The 12,468-nt window shown below is 35.5% G+C and overlaps 1 protein-coding gene across 1 annotated transcript in view; it reads right to left on the reverse strand.

Annotated features, from left to right (window-relative positions):
• Coq8 (ubiquinone biosynthesis protein COQ8, mitochondrial) overlaps positions 1-12,468 on the reverse strand; it is a 210,537-nt gene that overhangs the window by 69,174 nt on the left and 128,895 nt on the right. The window contains exons 8-9 of the mRNA XM_090398930.1: positions 9,494-9,575; positions 4,554-4,647 (exon numbers count right to left, since the gene is read on the reverse strand). Coding sequence (XP_090255056.1) covers positions 4,554-4,647; positions 9,494-9,575 — 176 coding nt within the window. The remainder of the gene's footprint in view (positions 1-4,553; positions 4,648-9,493; positions 9,576-12,468) is intronic.

The raw sequence follows: 12,468 nt of genomic DNA on the forward strand, positions 1-12,468 counted from the left end.
AAAACTGAAACAATATTGCATTGATACTGATATATGAAAAGTAAATGCAGTGCGAGATAAATTTCACAAATGATAGTTTTTTTATGTATTCTTTATTTAGATTTTCATCATATTTTTATTCTTATACAGTGATAGTAATATTTTATCGATCCATGAGTTTCCTAATTTCTGTTTCATCTTTAAGACAAAATCTTATCATCTTTAAGATGATACAATTCCCAGAAGTCACACTAGAGAGCCACAAGTAATAACTAGTTTAAGTCAGAAATTTCCAGCTGCATTCCTTTGCATAATTCTAAACAAAAATGCTGATATTTCTTTTATAGGTGGATGAAGTAATTTTGTAAATTAATTCTGCCTAATTATCTCAAACCTCACAAAATTTCCGAATCACTTTTGGGAAGAAGAACAAAGTGCAGCTATGTTGCACGGTGATTCCACTATTTTATTATTATTATTATTTTTTTTGGGGGGGGGAGGATATATTTTTATGGCTACTACCGGCATGTACTATAGCTGTACAACATTGGGCTGGCCAGGAAATGTTGTTATTAGCATTTTGGTTATTTTATTTACTTTTTGTTGTAATTTTTATTTATTTTAACCTGATCCAGAAACGCTGTTTTGAGACCAAACACGGAAACCACTTAAGGCACTTCAGGCCTCCAAATAAACAGTGCTGTGGTCTCATAACAGACGATGAAATTCAACTCTCACCTAAAAACAATTACAAACATCCATGACTATTAATGGTCATGGATGTTTGTAACTGTTTGTAACTGCGAACTCCAAATCATTGGTGGGAGAGGGTATGCTATCTAGCCGGTTGTTAACGACATGATATTTCTGATTACAGTTTATTTTTGAGTTCCCAACAGAAGTAATTAATTATATATTTCACTTTGGGAGAATGCGTATATTATCGTGTATATAATGCGAAAAATTTATGGTTAAAATTTATGGTCCAAAATTAGGGGTTCGCATTATATGTGGATCTTAAAAAATATAACCTCTTAATACTACCTAATGCTTATGCAACCAAATCTACCTGACCCACTCACATTCGGCGACTGAGCGAGCATCGTATCTGCACATAAAGCCAGTAATGTAAGTAGTGCTAATATTCCACCCCCTTGGTGGGATATTAGCACAGTTATATCAGTTTAACCACAGTTCATTTTAAATATTATTCGTTAAATAAAATGAGCCAACAGAAACGTAAACGTTTATCTTTTGAAGCAGGATTTAAATTGCGTGTGGTGCAGTTTGCAGAAGAACATAATAACAATGTTGCTATGAGAGAATTTGGTGTAGCAGAGAGTAATATTAGACTTTGGCATAAGCAAAAAGGCAGTCTTAAAAAAATCCCCAAAACGAAACGTGCCCTTTGTGGAGATGTAGCATCCTTTCCAGAACTTGAAGAAGAGCTAAATGAATGGATTTTGATGCAACGACAAGATGGCATTATAGTAACAAGAAATGCAATTCGTTTTCGAGCTCTACAACTCAAGAATGGTAAATTCAAGGACACACCAGGTATTTCATCTTTTCTTGCTTCGCCTAGGTGGTGCAACAGATTTATGGAATGCAAAGCATTAACATTACAACACCGAACAAAAATTGTGCAGAAGTTACCAAAGCAGCCTGAAGAAAAAGTGGAGTCCTTCCATAAATTTATCATAAAATTAAGGAAGTGTCACGGATATGAACTTTCCCAAACAGGCAATATGGATGAGATGCCCATGTACTTTGATATGCCTGGGAATCGAACAGTAAACTCAGTTGGAGAAAAGAGTGTCCTCATAAAAATAACAGAACATGAAAAAACGCATTTTACCGTTGTTCTAGCATGCATGGCAGACGGAACCAAATTAAAGCCGACAGTGATATTTAAAAGGAAGACAATTCCAAAGCATATGAAATTTCCACCAGGTGTCTTTGTTCGTGCCAATCAGAAAGGTTGGATGGATGAAGATGTACAATTGTGGATGGATCAAGTATGGAACATACGTCCAGGCAGCTTGTTAGGTCAACAAAGCATGCTAGTCTGGGATATATTCCGGGTGCATTTAACGGAGGCAGGCAAAGATAAAGCACGTGAGCTACCTACAGACCTAGAAGTCATACCGGGTGGTCTAACTTTGATGAAGAAGAGTGAAATTTTTCCAAGTGGACGTGACTTTGTTGAATGCAGGATTAAGAAAAGTGGTGCATTTGGTGTAATGTGTAACGTTTTTTGTTTCTTATTTTGATGTTCAGTTGATGTCTCTATTGCTTGTGCACATGGCTGGAAATTGTTCAGGACCCCAGTTTAACAATGGGATAAAAAAGTATTCATTCTCAGGAGGAGTTTGATTCAGCAGTTGATTCCCATCCACCATGGAGCAACATGAACATCCACTCCCTGGCAAGCAATGAATAGGCTTAGGAATGGAATGCCATGGATGCATTCCAGCACATCACTGTCGATCTTTGCAGCAAGCCCACTAGCTCACTGATCATGTCTAGGCTATCCAGGACTACCTGTCTCGCTGAAGGAGAGGCTAAAGTAGTGTAAAACTATCATGATCTCTCCCTTTCAGGATATTCATGGGCTGCACTGCATGGCATATGGTGATGAGACTGGATCTTGAAGACAGGATAGTAAAAAAAAAAAGATTCAGGAGAAATAGAGCAAAGAATATGGCGAGAAAAGTAAAAGAGGAAGAGAATGAAAAGGGCCAGTATTATCACTCAGATTTTTAACTGGATGCTCTGTGTAAATATATGACTCATTAAATACACTGGAGTGTTACTTCACCACAGTAATGCCCCTACTCGTTCATCTCTGCTTTGAGAAAAAATTTCTGGCCACATATAGCATTATCACTTAGCACACCTGATTTTTCGTTTCTTGAAAATTCAGGTAGTACTGAAGGGAAAGAGCTTTAATAACAACAACAAACTAATAAAGTTAAAAAACAGAAGTGATAATGACTTATTTATTCATAAAAGGGAAAACATAACCTTTAGAATCAAGACGATTATAAGTGTCATTTGTTTATAAGACAGTTCTCTTTTCTCTATAAATTTCATGATAGCATGCAAAATCATTTTTTAATCTGCAATTTTTTTAGTGCACTCGAAATATGAAACACTGACTTGAAAATTTTAATTGCTTCTTCTATGTGTTGAAATGCTTTGACAAGACTGCCCTTGAGAGTGAAGGAACAAACACGAGTTTCGGCTAAATCTTCTTCGTTCTCAGCTTCTAACATTTTGCTTGAAATAGTTTGTGAGCTCTCCACTGTGTGCTTGATCAGTGACATCATTTGTAGAAACCTCAAGCTGCATATGGTTAGCAATATTAACAAACTGCTGCTGCTGTTTTATTCTTCATACAATCTCTGATGGTTCCCTCAAAATCATTGTATAGCACTGCATGTGGTTTAAAATACTGTATTTATGAATGTTCAGCATTTATTTATTGCAGTTAAGGTTCGTAATTTCAATTTTGGTGACACATGAAAAATACTCAGAAACCTGGAAACTTGTAAAGTAGGAACTTCCTGTATATGAAGAAGTATATGTAATGCCATAATTAATTACAATCTTTTTAATTGAAAATTCCACATGATTAATCACTTTCCAGGCCAATATTGAATGATAATGCTCCCCAGTTGGAGGCAGAGTGGTTTTAGGTTACCTTAGTTATGGGTTAAATTCATTGATGCTATCACCAGATCCAATACTAACAAATTTTGGGTAAGTTCCATCACATGCTGTTTGAGGTTATTATCCCATGAAAGCTGAATAAATACCATTTGTTTTCCCTTCTCGTATCCTTTCCTTCTTCCAATCTATGTAACCATAGCTGAGGTCCTCCATAATGATTATCTGTTCCCAAGCTCATTAAGCTAACCTCATTGATACATCATCTTATCTTCTCCCCCCCCCCCAAGCATATAGCAGCAATCAGCTATATATTTTGTCGTATTTGATTTTATCTCACATTAAATATTTCAAATGTATTGCCTTTTTCAGCAATGCCTTCCTGCTTCTGCTGGATGCATTTCTTTCTGTTATCATTAGCCAACCCCCCCCCCCCCCCCCTCAATCCCATTCTTCTCTATCATTCCTGAAATATACATTTCTTACATTCTACCACATGACAATATCTTCCTCAGCTAACCAAGTCTCCATGCCTATAATTTTTGCCCAATATGAGCTAACCAGTGTCAATTAGAAGAGATTAGTATACATTCACTGCAATGAATGCATACTAATGCATTAGTAAGATATACTAATTGAGACCTGAGAATCTGCATTCAATATTCTTTCTCAGCTCCATACTCACCACAAGTGATCCTGTACACATAATTACCTTCGCCAACCCTAATAACTTTAAGTTTCTTTGAATTTGCACATCTATTCTCTCAGTGAATGAAGCTATATGGACTTTTTGTACGTGGTACAGGTTTTCTCTCTTACAATAGATAGAAAAAAAAAAGAATTTAAAGGGCATGACAATTTTACATTGTAAGTTCGTCTTTGTTGTTTTTATTTATACCTACTTGAATCGCCTTGCACATTCAGCTTCACGTATGTAATCTACTTCCCAAGCCAATTCCTTTTTAGCAATTGTTGCTATGTTTTCTATATAAAGACCTATAAAAAAAAAGAGTACAACATTATTTAATAAATTGTTCTTCATTCATGACATTTTCTAACTTGTTTTTTACTTAACATTTATTATAATTTTAACTGCTTCAATATGCACTTTCCATAGACATAATGAAAAGAAGACATAAGAAGATTAGGAATGGTTAAGATCCATCTCTCCAAATTTTAGAGAAGTCTTTAAGTAACTTGTCTCTCCAGATAGATTCATATGGAGAGATGGATCTATCTCCACAGGAACAAAGCTGAGGATTCTGGATGTTTTTCCAACAGTGACTTATGGATGTGAAACTTGGGACCTAAAGAAGTCTGATAGGATAAGGATAGCTGTTTTTGAGATGTGGTTTACAGAAGACCGTTAGGGATCTCATATACTGAAAGGTGGACAAAATCCATTTCGATGGGTGTTAGAAAGGACTGATAGAACTTTGAGACTCGTCATTGTCACACATTTAATCTTGTACCTGTCAATTTATATGCTTTTCTTAATGGCTAATTTTTACCTTGTGTAACTACCAATTGAAGTAATTTGTTAACTTTTAGGTAAGAGATGAATTTAATAGCCTGGTATGAGATAACTGCTGCCCTGTTTGGAGGCCTGACGAGGCTTGAAAAATTCTGTCTGGTCTCTAGAACAAGGTTTCCAAATTATGCAAAACATAGTACTCCCACTGTACTAACTGGCCTATGACTGTAACACAGGAAAAAAAAAATCCTATTTATATATTAGCGTGATCAATCGATGAGATATGAAGGGAAAAAATATCATACATTTTATAGCAATGAACACTCATAATTTATGAATGAACACACTTATGAACAAAATGAAGGTTTATAATTATTTATTAACAATCATGATAATTTAAAATTTTTTTCAGTTTTAAGACCTATAGTATGTTTTAAATCATTTACCCAGATATGACAGTACCAAGTTAAGGAGGGCGATGATAACAAATGATTTCACGAGCAAGTTGTGTAGAAGAAATGGATGCGAGTGTTTAGATGTGTGGAGTGTGTTTGAAGGCAGAAAAGACTTGTATAAGAGGGATGGCCTGCACTTGAATTTATTTGGCATCAAGAGCTTCAAGAAATTACTTCTTGGTATGAGACCTAATGCAGAGAGGCAGGGAAACTAGATCATCAAGGGAGGAATGGGAAAAATGTGTGTGAAAGTTCAGCTATGGTATGAAAACATGATAAAAGATATGAATGTCTTCGAACATGGTGATGTATGGTAAAGGGGTGGAAAAACAGGCATTGGATTCTGACCTTTTAAGTATGCCTGGGGAGGGGAAAAGAGAAAATTCTAGAACAAGACCAAACAGATTGCATATCTAATTATATGAATAGGCTAGGTGGTAATTTGTTATGTCTATACACAAATGCCAGGAGCATCAGACACAAAGGGGTTGAGTTTGTTGCTTTATTGAATAGGAAGTGGTGGCCTAAGATTGTTGGTATTAGTGAAACCTGGCTATCAGAATCAGATATAGTAAGTGGGATCGAAGGTAATGGGTATACTATTTTTAGGAATGTAGAAAAGATAGGAGGAGGAGGAGGAGGAGGAGGAGTACTACTAACGATAGATGACTTAAGTCCAGTTAGGGTAAAAACACAAGAAAATATTCATGATGGTAACATTGTCTCATATGACAGTGAGTTTGAGTCTATCTGGTGTGAAGTGGAGGTTAACAGAATGAAACATATGGTGGGGTGTGGCTGCCAACCTGGAGGCTCAGTTGCAGGGGATGAAGAAATGCATTGCCAATTTAGCCTTATGGGTGCAAATGAGTGATCATTATGAGTGACTTTAATTTTCAAAACACTGATTGAGTAGAAGAGAAATCTCATGATAAGAAAGAAGAGGAATTTATTGAATTGTTGCATGACAACTTTCTCAAGCAGCATGTGAAAGAAGGAACTCGAGGTCAAAGAGTGTTGAATTTGCTCATAGCGTCAGAAGGGGAATCTCTGTTAAGAATATGGCTATTTTACCACCAATTGGTCACAGTAATCATACTGTGCTTTCTTGGGAGTATCTAATTATATTGATACTCCAATTAAAACAGATTACATGCTGAACTACTAAAGCTGGAAATTATAATCAACTTAGGAGAATACTATCTTAGGTCCCACAGTATCAGTTACTGAATGGAAAAATGTCAACCATGCACAGGAATCTTTGAAAAAGTGTTTAAATGTGGAGGAAATCTTCAAACACTAGGAATAGATTCCCTAGTGTTTGAAGAATAAATAAGTTGGGAGTGAAATTGATGTGCAACCTTATTAAGCAAGACATCCACAAGAAGAAGATGATGAGAAAAGAATATTGTGAGAATAAGAGTGAGAGGAGTTATGAAATATATAAAGCTCAATCCAGAAAAGTAACGAGTATTGTGCAGAAAACTAAATCAGAGTATGAAAAGAAATTGGCCATGCAAGCTAAAGGCAATCCAAAAGAATTTTATTGTTATGCCACAAGCAAAAGAAAGAATGAATGTGAAAGAATAACTTTATTGAATGCTAACGGTACTTGAGTGTCGGAAGCTAACGAGATTGTTCAGTTTGCCAAGATATATCAATCAAGTGTATGTAACATGGCACACAGTGTTCTGCTAAATGGGATGAAGAATTAGAGGTTCATGAAAAGAAGTTGAAGAGCTGTTGGATAATCTGGATAAGAATTTGTTTATAGGAAGAGATGGAACATCAGCCTGTTTCCTTAAGGAATGTTCAATTGAATTATCTAGGTCTTTCACATGTTTGTATAACTTGAGTCTCAGTTCAGGAATGATACCACAGGAATGGAAGGAATGATAGTTCCATTGTAGAAGGGTGGTGCAAAATCTGATGTGTCTAACTACTGACCTATCAATATCTCTGGTGTGGTGGTGAAGATTTCAGAGAAGTTGGTAAGAACTCGCATACAGAAATGGGTAGACAAACTATACCCTGCAAGGAGCAGAATGGGTTTACTAAAGGACAGTCATGTTTTAGCAATTTGCTCATATTTTATAACAATGTTATGACTGTTGTATAAACTGGAGAATATGGAATTGGAATATAAGCTCTTGACTTGGATAGGGGATGGTTGACAGACAAATATCAAAAATAGGTATACAGTGGGTGTGAATCTTCCAGATTTAAGGTGACCAGTAGTGTACCTCAGGGCTCAGTCCATGGACCATTTAATATTCAATCTATACATTAATGACACCAGGCAGGGTCTAACATCAGATGTGCAATTGTTTGCTGATGATGCGAAGATAGGCAGGGCAATCAGGGATGCTACTGACGTTCTGCACTTACAAAATGATTTGAATAGGCTGGAAATGTCGGCAAACAAAAATGGCTATCAGTTTAATGTTAGCAAGTGTAAAGGTTATGCACTTTGGCATGATGAGATTTTCAGCAGCATATTATATAGCATGGTCATGCTACAAGAAATTGAGGAGGCAAGGGATCTTCGCATATTGGCGGATAGGAATTTGAAGTTCAAAGGTCACATAGCAAAAGTTGTAAATACAATTCAGAGGATAATTATGATGTTGAAGTGAACCTTGACATGTAAGGATAAGATAGTTCATTTTGCTTCTTTATAAGGCTTTGATAAGCACCTGGATTACTGTGTGCAGATTTGGTCTCCCAAGTTCCAAGGGGATAAAGATGCTATGGAAAGGGTACAAAGATTATATCTGGTTTATGGGATTTAGGTTGTGAAGAAAGATTGAGTCTGTGGATTACAGACTCTAGTTAACAGGAGAAAGAGGGATGTATGATAGAGGTCTATAACCTTTTGAATGCGTGTTATAAGATATCATCTGATGAAATTTTTTATTATATGTAAGACAGAGAGAGAGAACATGGGAAATCCATGGAAATTAAGTTTAACAGTCAAGAAAGAAGTAAGAGCTAGGATTTTCTTTCACAGAGCAGTGAGTGAGTGGAATAGTTTGCCTTTAGGGGTAGTGAGTGCATTTAGTGTATGACTGAATTTAAGGGAAGATATGACGGCTGGTTTGAGTGATTTATAGCCTTCCTCAATGAGTTCTTGACTCCCTAGAGGTCTCAGATAATAATAATAATTATTTTATAAAAAAGTCGATTTCTTTAATCTTAAACAAATGCCAATGGTAAAAATATTCAAAATCATATAAACTATCAATTAAATAAAACCATTTGTGTCATACATGCATTAACAATATTAGTTTTCTGAATTCAGAATGGTCGAAACATTGGGCAGATGGACAGGGCCAGCATGCTGTATGAAATTATGGCACCTGGGAAAACAAACAACATTTAGGTTACATTATTAGAATTAATATAAAGAAATTATATAGTTTGTAAAAATAAAGAAAAAAACTGCAATAATTCTTTCTCAACTTTTTGCACAATCCACTACTGGGTACAAAATAAGTAATAATACTAATTACTGCTTTTGTAGCACATCCTTTTGGGTAATTGTGTCATCCTTACTTGCTTCATGATACACTTGAATACTCTCTAAAGATTATATGATGCAAAAAATAGAAAAAATAAAAACAGAAAATTAGAGTAAAGCTAATAAAAAATGACAAATTCTGCTAGATTCCTCTTCATGGACTAGTTATTACTAATACCACGTTCCAACATCACATTTTTGCAACAATTCATGGGACTGCTTTTGAAAGAAGAAAAAAGAAAGGTTTTACTGTTTTTATGTACCTATTAAATAGCACTTTTGTATACTCAAGTTCTGAAAAATATTAAGACAATCATTCAAATTAAATTCTTTTCAAATTTATTAAAAAAGTTTTTGAATTCTGAGTACAAAAATGATTAAAAATTTTCATACCTTTGGGTAAAATATTCCATATATGCATAATACTTAATAAGTTATTAATATCACTTTCTATTCCCTCTGCCACACCAGGATACTATTAAAAATACAAAAGAGGCAACAATATAAAAAGGTGTTATAATAATGCAGAGGGAAAACAAAAAAAACTTATAAGTAAGAGGACTAGTGAGAGAGCAGTCTAAGCAGTTTCATATTTCATTGAATTAGTGATTCATCAAAATTTTTATACATTTCCAAGAAAATATCTGAAAGACAATACCTCACTATTAAAGTTATTACATTATATTATATGCTATTAGATTTACTGCTATAATTACAACAACAGGTTTTGAATGTTCTAATCTGTTCCAAATATATTCTAATTATTATTATTGCATAACACTTCCAGGAAGTCCAAAGGCTTATCGAGGGAGGTCATCTACTCTACAACTCTGTGTCACTCATTTCACTAACCACAATTATCTTCATCATCTACACCAAAGCCATCTACCACCACCACCACCACTAGTATTTTGACAGTCGATCGCAAACATCCATGCCCATGGCAGGATTTGAATCTGCAGCCTTCTGGCTGGAGAATGGATATGCTAACCACTTGGCCAACCATTATCCTCAAGTTATTTCTGTATGCAAATGAAATCAGAAGTGATCACCGTTTAGTTTTGAGAAGATAAAATTGAATATCGTATTGAAAAGAAAAGTGTATAATAAAATTTTAAAACACATCAAAGATGAGATTTACAAATATTATTCAAGGGAGAGAGAGAGAGAGAGAGAGAATTTGAAAGCAAGAACTGCAACTTGGAGATTCAGTGGCAAACCTTAAAGGAAATGTTGATTCAGCCTTCAGCCAGCCAGAGGCATGTGGTGAGGTTCTCTGCAAGGATAAAAAAAATCTGAACTACACGGTAGAACTCAGGAAGTCAGAGGCAGTCATAGGAAAAGAAGAAAGCATACAGAAATTTCCAGCATGGGCTCCGAGAGAATACAGAGAAAAAAAACGAATGAAAATGAAGCATTGTCTAAAACTAGTTAAACAAATATTATTAGAACACAGAAAATAAATATCATGAAGGTGGCAAAATATTCTGAAGGAATGTAATTAGCAGCATATACCAATACTTAAGGTAGAAAAACCACCAAAATCCTGAAATATGGAAAGACTGGAACATATGATAAACAACCAGAAAAATGCACAAATAGGAGGGATAAAAATTTTAGTGATTAAAATGTATAATTCAGAAGGCATAGTCAGAGGATCAATTTTCAGATAATTGAGGTAGAGTTCTCATAGTACCCATTTATAAAAAGGGAAATATAACTGAATGTGAGAATTACAGAGGAATTTCTTTATAATAATAGTCCTGGTAAAATTTATACAAGTATACTTGAAAAAACTGTATACTTTGCAAAGTTTTCTTCCACAAGAAAAACTGTGGAAGAGACCACTTGCAAAAAAACAAGCTGGGTTGACACTCAGCTATATTAGATTTTCACTACAAAACAAATAGTTGAGAAATCATGGGAATATAACAAGGATTTGTATTTAAGCTCTGTAGATCTGGACAAGACATATGACAAGGTGCCAAGAGAAACGTGGTTCAATATAGAACAGTTACAGTATGTAGTGTAAATGGAACAGTATACTAAGCAATTTACAGCCTGTATTTGATTTAAGTCAGAATTTAATAAACTTATTTTTTCCCTCTTTGTGTTGGTTATAGTATTAAGCTTATTATGCATAATGAACAACACCTAAGTCTTTCTTTATGAAGGCAATTGATGTGATGTCATTAGCCTCTACATACAAGTAGCCCAGTTGCAAAGATACTTCATGTGCAAACTTTGTTTGCTTATACTTGGATAAAGGATTAAACCAAGAGAATAATTTCTTGGCATATTTAATTTATAGTATAAACCAAGTGAAAAAAAAACAACCAAAAACTCCCCCCCCCCCCCCCGGATCCTGCTTAATGATACTACTCCCACGTAACTCCTACTGATTAACCTTCTGATCTTGGATATACAGCCTGAGGCTGCTTCCTTCAAACACTCATTCACCATTTTTCAATGCAATGCTGTCCATGCAGTTAGCCTAGTGGCTATGAACTTCGCAACTGTATGCCTGGGGAAGGAGTGCCCTAGGTTTGATTCCCATTGACATTGACATGAGGAGCTTAAGGATCTTCCTCAGCCAAAGCCAAGTTAGCCAGTCTTGGGTGTGGACAGCAGGGTTTCCCCCCCCAGTTTATCTGGGGTTTTTCATCCCGCAAGCAGCCCCATGAACACACACGGATACAGTCAGGAATACTTAAGACAATCCCTCCAGCCATAGGTCTGAATTGTCAGCTATGCCGGTCCCGAGCCAGGATAAAAATGGGGGGGGGGGTTTAAGGCGGAGCCGTACCTCCCCGTAAAAGGAGCTTACAGTCATTGAATCACCATACAAAATGAATGAATGAATGCAATGCTTACATCCTCCCCTTGCAGATTCTTATGGCATGGCACTATTTCAAGCTACCTCCTATATTTGTCACAATTACCTCTCCCATGCTTTCATATATATCCCCCCCCCTTTTTTTTTTAAACTGAAAATTCTACAAGTTTGGCAACATTCAAAGTGAAGACCACATGATTGTTCTTCCTAGCGAGAGGCAATGTGGCTACGTTGGTTAAGGACAGATCCTCTGATGCTTGTTTCAATTATTTTCTTAGTAGGTGAATAAATTCCATTTTTTTCCCAACATGTGATCCTTCTGCTTTCCAATCTGTATACTCAGTAGCTGAATTTCCCCATAATCATTACTCAGCCTGCATTCTTGCTAATTTGATGACGCATAATCATCTACATCTTTCTTTGCACCATTCTGCTCTATAGCAGCAACGAACTGGAATACTGTCTTATTATTCTTTATTTTTAATTTTATGCATATATATATATATATATATATATATATATATATATATAT

Source organism: Typopeltis vanoorti, chromosome 1 (genome assembly GCF_054136105.1).
Source record: "Typopeltis vanoorti isolate ZY-2024b chromosome 1, IOZ_Tvanoo_1.0, whole genome shotgun sequence".
In the NCBI taxonomy this organism is placed as follows: domain Eukaryota; kingdom Metazoa; phylum Arthropoda; class Arachnida; order Uropygi; family Thelyphonidae; genus Typopeltis; species Typopeltis vanoorti.